Source organism: Schistocerca serialis, chromosome 4 (genome assembly GCF_023864345.2).
Source record: "Schistocerca serialis cubense isolate TAMUIC-IGC-003099 chromosome 4, iqSchSeri2.2, whole genome shotgun sequence".
In the NCBI taxonomy this organism is placed as follows: Eukaryota; Metazoa; Arthropoda; class Insecta; order Orthoptera; family Acrididae; genus Schistocerca; species Schistocerca serialis.
In genome coordinates, this window is record NC_064641.1 from 671,927,317 (window position 1) to 671,940,606 (window position 13,290).

At 39.5% G+C, this 13,290-nt stretch overlaps 1 protein-coding gene across 1 annotated transcript in view; it reads left to right on the forward strand.

Annotated features, from left to right (window-relative positions):
- LOC126473146 (potassium voltage-gated channel subfamily KQT member 1-like) overlaps positions 1-13,290 on the forward strand; it is a 1,059,334-nt gene that overhangs the window by 477,686 nt on the left and 568,358 nt on the right. The window contains exon 2 of the mRNA XM_050100004.1: positions 5,672-5,806. Within this exon, the coding sequence (XP_049955961.1) occupies positions 5,672-5,806 (135 nt within the window). The remainder of the gene's footprint in view (positions 1-5,671; positions 5,807-13,290) is intronic.

The following is a 13,290-nucleotide window of genomic DNA, read 5'->3' on the forward strand; positions in this document are numbered from 1 at the left end:
GCAATCATGAGACTTGATGATTGTGTTAGAAATTCTCTGAACATTTAACCTACAGTGTGACACACTTGTCCCAACGACGGATTACTTGTTGGAGACATTGACTGTGTATGATTGAATTTTGACTGATCAAGAACCGTTCCACCTCGAATATCATCTCTTGTCATTCAGGAAGTGCCTGGCACGTAACGGTTTCTTCGCCCCAGCAATAAGGAAGAACCATGGGTGCCATGTCAGCTGAATACGGGACTGAGATAAGGCCTGACAGCCCAAAAACCAGTGTGTGTGACTGCACCCTGTGCAGAACGACATGGGGCGTTAATATGGAGCATAACCTCCATTAGCACTGTCAGGAGATTTCAGTACTAAGCACCTATGATAGCCTGCCCTGTCCGCCCCGATAGCTGAGTGGTCAGCGTGACGGATTGCCGTTCTGCGCTCCCGGATTCGATTCCCGGCTAGGTCGGGGATTTTCTCCGCTCAGGGACTGGGTGTTGTCTTGTCTTCATCAACATTTCAGTCCCGTCCGGCCCGCAAGTCACCCAATGTGGCGTCGAATGTAATAAGACATGCACCAAGGCGGCCGGACCTGCCCACAAGGGGTCTCCCGGCCAATGACGCCAAACGCTCATTTCTGTTTCATGGGTGTGTGGTTTGAGGTTTTCGAGCGCTAAACAGCGTGGTCATCAGCGCCCATTCTATTTCATGCACTGCCCCTTATGAGCATAGTCTGTCAGCACCCTCCCGTGATTAACTCAATAAAAGAGCGGGCAACAATCCACCTGTCGTTCCTGGTGGCTAGGTGGATACCCCAGAAGTCATCTAGATTGGCATGCCTCAGTTCAGTGGACGTTTTGAATGGTCGTAGGCAGTCGCGAAACGCAGTGGGCCAGCGATCTGTCAAATTCAAAATGTCGCGAAAGATGTTTTAAACTGACCCATGACTTGTTTTCACTTTTTCCACTATTGCCTCGTTTATTATATGCTAGTCTTTGAGCATCATGACCTCCACTTCTCTTGTGATTCTCGGTTCTTCACAGAGAGATAGTCTGGCTTTTCATCGTTCGTCATTCAGTTTTGTTTGATTACAATGGAATCGTCTGCACTATGTAATTACTATGTCATATGACGGTGCATTATTTCCATACATTTCCACCAACTCACCCTGGATTGTTGCGACGTATTTCCCATTTAAGACAGAAAAAATCACCACACGATACTCCTCTTTATCGATGGGCTGCGCTATTTTATTTTAGTCCCTTCAGCAGCGTATTAGGCTTGCACAACCGTACCTACTATTAGGGGTGATGAAAAAGTTTCCATTTGAGGGAGTTGCAGCAGCGTTTATGCAACGTAGCCCGACTCCAATGCGGGTATATAAACACCGAAACGTAAACAATGAATACGTGTGGCATTCGTCTCTTTCTCACGTGCCTGCAGCAAATGCAGAAATGTGAACTTTGGCGATGTAATTACGAAATGCGTCCAAACAATACCAATGTGCTTTTATTCTTTTCTTGCCGAAGGACAAATACCGGTAGATATCTGTCGGAGAATGAAGAACATGTGTGGGACTGCCTATATGATGAAAACTATCGTTCTGGAATGGTGCGATAATGGTGCTTTTGCATCATGATAACGCACAACCCCAATCGCAAAGGTCATAACGTTAAAGTTACGCCAACTGAAGGAGGAGAAACTCGAGCACCCGCACTATAGCACTGATCTCTACCCATACATCACCCCTTCGGTCCCTTAAAATAAGGCCCTAAAGGGTCTACGATTGCTGTTGGACGAGGTCACGCAACAGGAAGCGGTGTTTTACAAGACGGGAATCTTCAACCTCGTGCGTCAATGGGATCATTGTCTCGGTGCTCACCACAATTTTGCCTGATTGGAATATCGATTGTGATCTGTACGACCTTCAAACGAAAATGTTTTGATCGCCCCTTATATCAAAATTTTTGTGACTACCCCTCGTAAATCTTTTATAACAAATGGGCGGCACTAGTTGCAGTGAATCCCTTTTTCTGATATACGAAAACAAACAATGGTGCCTTATGGTTTGTGTGTCCTCCTCTGCAGCAATATGTGATTTACGAAATGTTCCGAAAAACTGTTTTATATATGATCGGAATATCCCTTTCTCATCTAGTCCTGAACGAGGCCCCAGAAGGTTATACAATGTAAGCATCGATTAAGAAGAGATTTTTCGAAATTCCTCCTAAGAGGGGTGAAATAGGGAATGAAAGTTTTTTTTTTTAATATACGTCGAATTTTTGAATCTAGACCTACGAAAATTAGTATTTGGTTTCTCGATCAGAAATAAAGAGATATCGATCATACAATGTAGGCTTTCATGGCCGGTATTGTCTTCATTTAAACTTCACGGGCTAATATGCCGTGGTCGATGTATAAAACTCTCCGCTGACGTTTCGTCTCCCGCAGTTGGAGCCCGGAAATTTTAAGTAAAGAAATAGATATCCTGTTTTAGCATTTTCGGCAATATACCCACTGTGGGGTTGAAATCGTGAATGAAAGTTTTTACGAACATAATTCTTTATTAGAGAACTACTAATTTATTTCTACATCTATATCGATGAAAATTGGCACTTGGCTTCTCGGTTGCAAATAAAAATATGTGTCTCAATGTTTCTGGGAATTCTACCTCCTAAGGGAGTGAAATAGAGCATTAAAAATTTTGTAAACTTACATTATGAAAGCATTTTCAAAGCTAAATCGATGAAAATTTGTATTTGGCTTCTTTGTTATGAATTTTAAAAATCGTGTTTCACTGTATTTTGGAATTCAAACCCTACGAGGGTGAAATGGGTGATGAAAGTTTTTATGGAAATATTTCGTTACATAATAAAATATTAAAGCTAAATCTATGAAAATTGTAATTTAACTACTCGGTTAGATATAAAAAGACACCACAAAAACGCAAAAGACATGTTCAGATCATACAGTCTACGCAACAAAGCAGCAGGCGCTGAGCTTATATATAAAGTACAAATAATATTGCGAGACATTGGAATTTCTGCCAAAAAAGCTACTTACATGGTAACGTAGACCTTCGTTCCTTACGGTGTTGACTGTGGTGAGTCCCGAACCCATCGGAATATTTGATTTCACTGACTCCCCTCGAACCTTGCTATCAGATTAACTTATTTCGGTGTGCATTTCCATCCAACCGACGTAATGCTCGTGCTGGCAGCTATGCGGCTACCGGTGGAATACAAAACGAGACTATTGTAATAAGGTAAAGTGTCCATGGAGTGGCAGTGGCAGGCGCACCTGCTATGGATACTCACCGAGATCTAACATTCAAGCCGGCCGCTGTGACCGAGCGGTTCTAGGCACTTCAGTCCGGAACCGCGCTGCTGCTACGGTCGCAGGTTCGAATCCTACCTCGGCCATGGATGTTTGTGATGTCCTTAGGTTAGTTAAGTTTAAGTAGTTCTACGTCTAGGGGACTGATGACCTCAGATGTTAAGTCCCATAACGCTTAGAGCCATTTGAACCATCAAGCATGCAGTGGTGATAGGCGAGGGGCTCATCAATATTAAGTACCCCAATGGCCAGTGGAAAGGGGATTCATCTAAATCTAGAATTCCGATGGGAACAGGAAACTATTACGTCCACGTCGTTGGTCCTGGTTCACGCTAACGTAGCTTCTAATCATACACTGAAGCAGCTAACCATATTGTACTAAATAATCAAATTTGGAACACTAAGGTAAATTTCGTGTGCAAATATCGACTGATAGAACACAAAGGTTTACATTTAGATCGTAAACGAAGTATAGACTCAAATGCATCGGTTTTTAATTGGAAAAACATGCACACTTGATATTTGTGAATTACAGCCCAATCTAACTCGATTGGGAAACAATGGTTTGAGTAAACAGTGTGTATGTTTTGGCATACAATCCGAAAATGCGTTAAAAGAAGGGGGTTACGATTTTAAGATATAAAGTGACCACGCCCACGCATGAGGCGTAGTTGGGAGGTGGCCATTTGTAGCATACACGGATGTCTCCCTTATTAATATCAACTTTTCACCTAGAATGTCTTTTTTTTCGTACTGTGCCTCGTTTTTGAGATAGTTATATGTCTCGGGTTAAGCGAGAACTGCATATATAAATACGGTGTCTCAAAAGGTACGGTACAACTTTAATGTATTATAGCATCCAGTCTAGTTGAGCAATTAACACCTTGTTTGGCTTATGTGCTCACTATCTCACAACGCTTGTTTCAGTCAGTTTCAAAATATGTGCCCGTGATGGCGCGCATTAGAGCTGTCTGTATTCAAGGTCTATCCACACTAGGCGCAAAATACTCGCGTCAACTGGGGCATTGGAAGTAACGATTCGGTTCTTTAAATCAATCTGGCTGGCAGGCGTCAGGTAGATCCTGTCCTTGATTTACGCCACTGAAAGAAATCTGTCAGTGTAACGTCAGGCGAGCTAGGAGACCAGAGAATTGGACCACCCGAGCCAATCAATCGATTTGGAAACATTTTGTCTAGAACATCTGAAGTACCGGTGCATGTTCGAAAACGATTGTGTCTTGGTGGTCAACCAACTGTGATAACGCAAACAGCTCCGGCATAACAAGGTAACTGTTCGAGTTAACTGTGTTTTTCTGAGGAAAAAAATGGTTCCACTACGGTATCAACCATCAAACACCACCACACAGTCACTTTCGGGCCGTCAAAACGACGTAAACTCATCCCTCACAGTATGCTAGTAGCCTGTGCCCGATACGAGCATTATATTTGTTTACCTTACCACACACGAGTAACGTCGTTTAGTCGGAAAATGCTAGGTTGTTTAGAAAATTTCTGTTCTCGCCTAAACAGTGAAGAATGTCCACAACAAAACGTACACGCTGTGGCTTGTCATCTGCTTTCAATGCGTGCAGCAGTTGTAATCGGTATGGACGCATCTGTAAACATTTTCGAAGGATCCAGTGCACGGTCGCCCCAAAGATCTGCAGCCCCTGCGATGCCCTCCGGAAAGGTGTCTGTGGAGATGGTTGAAAAACCAACAGTATCCGTTGTATGTCGACTTCACTTGTTCCAGGCCGTCCAGGATGACGCCTCACATCAATTTTTCCTGTCTGCATATAGTTTCTATACCATCGGCGCATCGACGCCCTCCATGGTAGTTGCTTCCTATACCATGTTTGGAAGTTCCTTTGAACCTGCGTGTCCGACTTGGTCTGAATAAACCACTCCACACACTGAGACGTTTCTTGAACTGTTATCATTATCCAGCACTCACGGCAACCTGGAACACATTCAAACAGAACTTTTTGAATTTGTGTGTCACATCAGTTAAACATGGTGTGAATATCTTAATCAGTTCGGGTGCTATAACACACTGAAGTTACAGTGAACCTTTTGGAACACCTTGTATACACATATACATACAATCTTCTCGTTTATTTCCTTGTTCGTATCCTCTTGATATACTATGAAGAAGCTCTAAATATAATTATACAGTTTAAACTAACTTTCCTATCTTATCCGCATACGTGACTTCTGTGATAGATGCTTTATTCCAGGACTCTTTCATCTCCTCATAAAATAACAATAACGAGCTATGAAATTTCGTCTGTCTGGTGCACGATTCCGGTGTGTCAGTTTCCGTTTTTCCTGTTTGTTTCAGTTTCTGCATGGTCTTCACGTGCCTCGCCTTGAGCGTTTTCTCTACGATACAAGAGTACGAAGAAGACGCCAGAGCCATCCTTTTCTACATGGAGTTCGTAGTCGTAATTTGGTTTAGTATAGAATTTTGCCTGAGGTGAGTGTATTGATTACATTTCATTTCTGTCATCACGTTAAAGAATGGTTATTATAACAAACAAAGCTTGTAAGACCAGAGACAGTCCTTACTAAGTTTCCAGATCAGCTTCAACAAAACTCTTTTACGATTAAGTTACGGTTCATGTTCCTGGACATATTCTTTACTCATCACGTAAGAAAATGTCATATTCACATGTGTCTAGAAACACTTTATTTCTGTTTTCTACACCTGTTCGTAGTGCCTTAATCGCGGGAAACTCATGGGAACAGTACCACCAGCAAACGATATCAAACTCTTCCTTACATGCATCGTCCCACTGAATCCGAATGTGCTGATATATATTTGGAGTGGTGTGTATTACTTCACAGCCTCCCGTAAAGCGTGTTTGATGATAGTCTGCTTTTTTCAGCGGTTTTCAATATACAAGAGATTTAAAGTCTCTCTCCCCCCTCCCCCCACCACCAAAAAAAGATAAAAAAGAACAGAAAAAAGATTAGTGGGTTTATGCCCGGATATAGCAGAGGCCAGGAAATTGCTTCACCTCTTCCTATCCAAATGCCATAGAATCTCTTATTTAGAATTTCTACTTGAGCAAGGTAGAATTTTGAGTATTACGTGGAAGAATGAGTTGAAAGTGGTTTCATGGTATATTCTATTCCCGTGAATTTCCTTCATTGATTTATAGGTTAGGAGATAGAAATAAAGCGTTCCAGATGCACGTCTATATACGTGTATTTTCTTCTTTCACGTGTAGAAAATAAGTCCTAAAATTCACGACTTCACAGAAATTTACGCCCTGATTATTGTGATTATTATAATAGCATTTGATTATAACAGAGAAAGAAATTCACTCTAGGGATCGTCTCTACATGTTTGGCTTAGGTCTTTTCTGTACTATTTGCGCATGACAATTAACATTTTCAAAAGCTTTCTCAAAAGACAAACCCATTTAATTCTGTTTTTCCTTTTTCTTTCTAGAATTGATGACGTAGCAACTTTAATGTTATGGCTTATTTTAAATCTCTTTAAGTTACATTAATTAGACATGACATTCATTAACGACTTCAGAAGTATGTAATTAATAGGAAAAATAAAAATTTTACGATTTGATTAACACATTGTGATTCTGGAAGGGACGCCAAAAGACTTATAAGTTGAAAGGAGTACATAGCGTTTTGAGATGAGGTTGTAAGAGGAACATCTACAAAAGTGAAGTAGCGGTAATGAAATGTCGGTGAAGTAAAAGAGGCGACAGTGAGAGAACTCGGTAAATAAAATTAATACTAAGAGCAGTGGATGAGTTTTGCGTTCTGGGCAACAACAAAAATGACTGACCGAGGAAAGAGAGCATGTAAAAGGCAGCCTCGCAGTATCTAGAAAAGCATTTCTGAAAGTAAGAAATATGTTAACCTCAAACATAAACTTAGGTGTTAGGTAGTCTTTTCTGAGTTATTTGTTGGAAATGGATCCTTAAGTATATGTGAAACGTCAACAATAAGTGACTAGAAACTTGAGTTACTAATTAAGAGATACTGAATCGAACTGACGAGAAAAGATCTTCATGAAACAAATTGACTAAAAGAAGGGATCGGTCGACAGGACATATCCAAAGACATCAAGGAATAATTAATTTGGTAATGAAGAGAAGATTGGGAAGGGACAGGGTGGAAGGGACGGACTTGGCAGTGGTATGCAGGTTGGAATGGATGTAAGACATAGTATGCATGTGGAGATGATGAGACCTGAAGAAGGGTAGACTAGCACTGAGAGCTGTATCAAAGTAGCGTCCGACTTAAAGCCCACGACAGTAAGGACAACAATCGACTCAGTGTCAAGCAATACAGGAGCTTAACACTATCTCAGTTTTAACTATCAACTGTGGGATATATTGGCAAAGGACACGGAACTCTGATCCCATATGGGAAACAGTATCGTAGATAACAACATTTAAGGAGCAGATGTCTATTCACGGGGTTAGCTTTGACAGTGGAAGATGTGAAAGTCTAGAAACGGAGGGGATGTGAAATGTGGTGGGACATGAAGTTTTTAATATTTTATGATGGCTGATGAAGTTTAGTTTTAAGGGTTACAAGTGTACAGAATGAGATCTACAAAATGTCACGAAAAGAGTATATTGAAGCCTTGTGCGAAAGAATGGCTCTGAAGTTTATCAGTTGTAAATTACAGTATTTTATCAGGTAAGGTGTTGCAAACTTCACATTAAATTGTGTTCATCCACTTACACAGTATACAGATGTTCAGTGGCTCATGAAGGCGTGCACCTTTAGACTTGCTAGGTTACATACCTTCAAAAAGTGTTCGGTTTTCATTTTTTCAGTATTATCTAAGTTAATTCCTTATTTCCATAGATTGTCGGCTTTACTCTTTCCGTTTCATTTTGTGTTCCTATCTGTGCTGCACATTGTAAGCTAATAAAATAATATTTCTCACCAAATAGTGCTCCCATTTAAGTGCATTTAGCTTAATAATTATGAAATAACCATGGATTTATATGCTGGTAACTAAAACTGCGTGTGGAAACAACCACGTCACTGTAGATTTTGATGAAGATACATTAGCACTGTAAGAAGATACTTCAATTGAGTACTATTAATTTTAATTAAGCCTCGCACTAGTTTTGTTGTTTTGCTTCGGACTGCAACATGCACTCCAGTTTTTGGGAAACAGTCCCGTTGAAAAAGTTGCTGACTGGTGGAAGATGCACAACCATAGTCATCCGATTAATAAAAGCCCATTGTAGGAACACACAGTAAAGCTACAGCCGCTCTTGCAGTTGCAGTAATTGCTTTACGTGTTGTGCAACATGCGAGGGACCTATACATAACTACGTCGCAATGCGGAAACATCAACGGCGCTCGTGGTCACGTAACGTTCACACATGTCACCAGCACGCTTGCTCGCGTTATACGAAGGAAAACAGGTCAGCATTGCAACATGCGTTCTAGCATATAGAGAACAGCCTCAAGTGCGATCACAAGTACGGAAAACAAATGAGGACGTCAACATTTCTGTTACCCTTTGTTTGGTGATTTTCTCTTTACTTGGGGAAAGAGGGCGAAGAGGTATCAGTTTTTGATGGAACTTCATTAATGGAAATCCGTAGACATATCGCGAGACCTATCTTGACACTAGATCAAAATTACGAAGAAAAACTACAGAATATACAAATACAGATAGTCAAATGGAACACTGATCTTGAATATTTCCGAGAAGATAGATCTACAGCTGTGTTGCCGCTCTCCCGTACAGGTATTAGATGAGAACATTGTTTCACAGAGTTGTCAGGGCGACACGAAAAACACACAGTATGTACCTTATGTTGCCGATCCGTGGGAAAGGACAATTAACTGGATTGAGATAATCATCCTGATGTGTTAAACGATATTTTCATGACAGGGGTACTTTAAACACCAGTATTGTGTCATAATTATTCGCTACTTCTCGTAAGATTAACTTGCATACTGTTTCGTTTCCAACATCGTTGGATGAGGCGCAGCATTTCACAGCCACCAAGTAAAACTGCTGAAAGAGCCTACTGAAGTGAACAGAAAACAGGCAATAGAATGCACACATATCTTATTTGACAAAAGTAGCCGGTGTCCTCATATTAATTCCAAGGAAATACTCGCACCAAATCAACACATTTTTCTGCCTTCCATAAGTAATATGAGTTTCTTAATATTGCCTTTCGGTAATTCAGGTATCTTGTTTTTACTTTCGCTATCCTTGTTGATTTCTTATTTTGCCTCTGTTTCCATTTTTTATGTTCGCTATATATGAACACGACAGTAATTTTATCACACTGCCTAAATGGCAACAAGATAGTACCTATATAAACGAACGTCAGAGACAGAGCGATAAATGTTCTCTAATACTCGTTTTGTATTAATTCCTTCAGTGCGATAAAGGACGTAGCACAAGCGGTTTCCTTGTAGCGTGGGAAAGGCTGCAGATTCTGCTGCTCGGCAAGGCAAAACTAAAGACGAAAAAGAGTTCAGCGCAATCGACCCATTGCGCTAAATGCTAGGCATTCAACAGTACATTTATCTTAATATGTCATTTACAGTGATACAGTAATATAGGAAGCATATAACCACACAGTTGTACCAGAACTCAGTTCATCCTAAATATAACAGATAAATTTTGTTAACGCAGATCTCAGACATTCCCAGACGTTCGTGATCTAGATAGTTTTCTGTTTGTTTCAGTGATACGCCAGGCTTTCGGCTTTTAAGGCAGCCTACAAGTCAGTAACCCGTGTGCAGACACCAGGATTGTCACTCCCCTAAACGAAAGTAGGAGTGCGTTAATGGAATGGAATTATTATTTATAATTACTACTCCCATTCTGCGTATTGTATATCTATGGTGTCTTACCTTTATTGAGACAAATTTTATAAACTTATGCACCTAGCGATACCTCTTAACTGTAGCGCCGCTATTCAGTCTGTAGTTAATGTAAGGAAGCATCAGCGTACAAATTAATATTAAACTCATTATTTCAGCTAATCAAGAGGGCTGTTATGCTCGTTCATTTGTTGGGATATAATACTGAAGTTCCTGAAGAGATTTTTGTAGCATTACACAACAATGCTACTCTGTAAAATACTGTTATTCTGATAGTGAATGAGAACACTAAGTAATTGAGAAATAATATTTAATGTCATGAATAAGGGAATAGAAGTGAATTATACCACTGATCATGGGATCATGATATGGCTGGGAAAATGTACTATAGAGGCTTCTCATGTTACTACTCAGTAAAATAAACTCTAAAAGCTGCAAGGAATTTAAAATTAAAATATAAAATAGGAGAAAGTCACTAAAAATTGAAAAGGAATTGTGAGAGACACTGAACCATATAGAGTGTCACAGGATAAAGGATCAGTATTCAGGGATATGACAGGAACAATCATTCGAAGCAAAAAAGGCAAGTAAATATGGGCTGTAAAATTGATGCCTTCAGAACTATGAGTGCTTCTTCATATCCGATACTGTCAAACAAATATCTTTTACTGGAAACTCTTTGCTTTCCATATTGTAAGAGGATGTAGCATGGACCAAATCAAGAAAGAATTGCCGGCCGGAGTGGCTGACCGGTTCTAGGCGCTACAGTCTGGAACCACGCGACCGCTACGGTCGCAGGTTCGAATCCTGCCTCGGGCATGGATGTGTGTGATGTCCTTAGGTTAGTTAGGTTTAAGTAGTTCTAAGCTCTATGGGACTGATGACCACAGCAGTTAAGTCCCATAGTGCTCAGAGCCATTTGAACCATTTGACTCATTTGAAGAAAGAATTGTTTAGTAAACATGGGCTCTAAAATGAGTACCTGAAGAGCTATGAGGACTTGTTAACCTTCGCTATTGTGAGACACATCTCTCTTATTGAACAATTGCTCATACCTCTTACGGATTGCCTTGTAGAGTCAGTTTTTACCAGACAATTTTTTGTTGATTTGGTCCATGCTACGGCCTCCCAAAATATGGAAAGCAAAGAGCTTCCAGTAAAAGACTTCCGATTCACAGTATCGTGGATGAAGAAGTATTCAGAGCTCTTAAGGAATAAATTTTTGAGTCCATATATACTAAACCATTTCGCTTCGAATAATCGTTCCTGTCATATCCCTCCATGTTGACCACTCCTCGTGGGACAATATATAATAGGTTTATCAGAAGGTCTTTAGACAAGCCTATTATAGTAATGGAGAATCAATTTTGATGGGAAAAATGAATGGGTACATTGTGCAACAAGAGAAAAAGATATATTTTTAAAGCACTGGAAGAAAATGTTTGGTATGAAATATATTTTGATTAATGAAGAAACACAACCAAATTTCACCTAGTAATTTCTAACAGATTTAGAGACTGTTAGTATTACTTACTAATTGTAGCTAAGTGCGATATTAGATTTAAACAACAACAATATATAACTGAGACCGAGAGGGACGAGTAGAAAAGGTGTAGACATAACTGAAGAATTTAGGTCTCAGACAGAGAAGATAAGCAAGATACGGGAAAATGTAAATTTAAAGGATTGAGAAAATATTACTAAGCCACAGGTAGTATAGTAATATATAGAAAGTCAATGCAAGGAAACCACAGATGTCAAAGAAATACTAGTTCTCATAACAGAGAGAAACAGATTGGGAAAAACCAATTTTTTAGGTTGCAAAGAAATTTAAAAAAGCAGATGACACTTGGTTGCACAAAGAAATAAGGCACGACAGATGCATTGTAGGTAGTACAGAACCTAGCGAAAAGAAATGGAAAAGTAGAACAAACCTCGAAGCAACATAATTGAGGTCATAGAGAGTAAGATTCTCTTCCAGTATGAATCTGTGGCAGATCGTTGAACAGGTTATTTCCCCAAACATATCATGTGTTAAAGAAAATGTTGAAAACATTTCAGATTAAATAAGTACAATAGTAGTAGTAGTAATAGTAGTAGCAGTAGTAGTGAAGAATGAGTAAAGTGGACCTATAACTATCAGGTTACAGTAGAATAATTCCTGAAACAACACAAGCATCAGCAACAGGAGCAGACAGTAGTCTTCGTTAGTTACTAAAGAATGCTTGAGATAAAAGAAAAGGAGAGTTGTAGAAAGGAAAAGTACCATAGTGAAGAAAAAAATACAAATTGGAGCTCTAATTATAGAAATTTGGTGAATTTTCCATCTCATTGTTCAAAAATTCTAGAACACATTATTAAGGAGAGATTAAAGCCTAAGATTGCTGGGTATTTAGAAAAAATATCAATTCGGACTTAAGAAAGGAGAATCAACAGGAGAAGCTAAAGAAGAATAGATTATATGACGATGACCATTTAAGCACAGGAGACTTTTAAGTGACAATGAAAAGGCTTTTGACAGTCTATTTCAAATGACAGACTGGAGAATGAAACCAAATTGGAAACGTCATTAACAGACATCAGAGTAATATTATAGATGTTCACTGCATTAAGTAAAATGTCAGATCAAAAATAGGCACAGAAAAATCTGGCCCTTCTCTCCCTCAAATCCATACAAAATTACACCAGAGGTATAAGTAATGGTAAACAAATATAATGCATTACACTTACATATGATATTTTAATCTTAACACGTTTAAAAATTGACATGAATTATATATGAAGACCATTGATTAATCTCCTAGATAAGCACAGACTGTTGATTAGCACATATAAAACGAAATCGATGGTAATATGTAAATTTAACAGTAGATAACAAAAGTCTCTACACATGGATATGATAGCTGTAATGTTCAAATGAACAATAACTGACAATATTCCCTAGTATTTCCTGAAGACAATACCAATATCGTGACTTTTATAAATTGAAAATGGCTGCCATCATTGAAGTTAACAAATGAAAACTTTTGTGGCGGCGTTCGTAGCGACAAACAATTCGCTGTAGAAACGGCTTACGAAGTCACCGCCACACTTTTAATAGCGGGCCGACCGGTC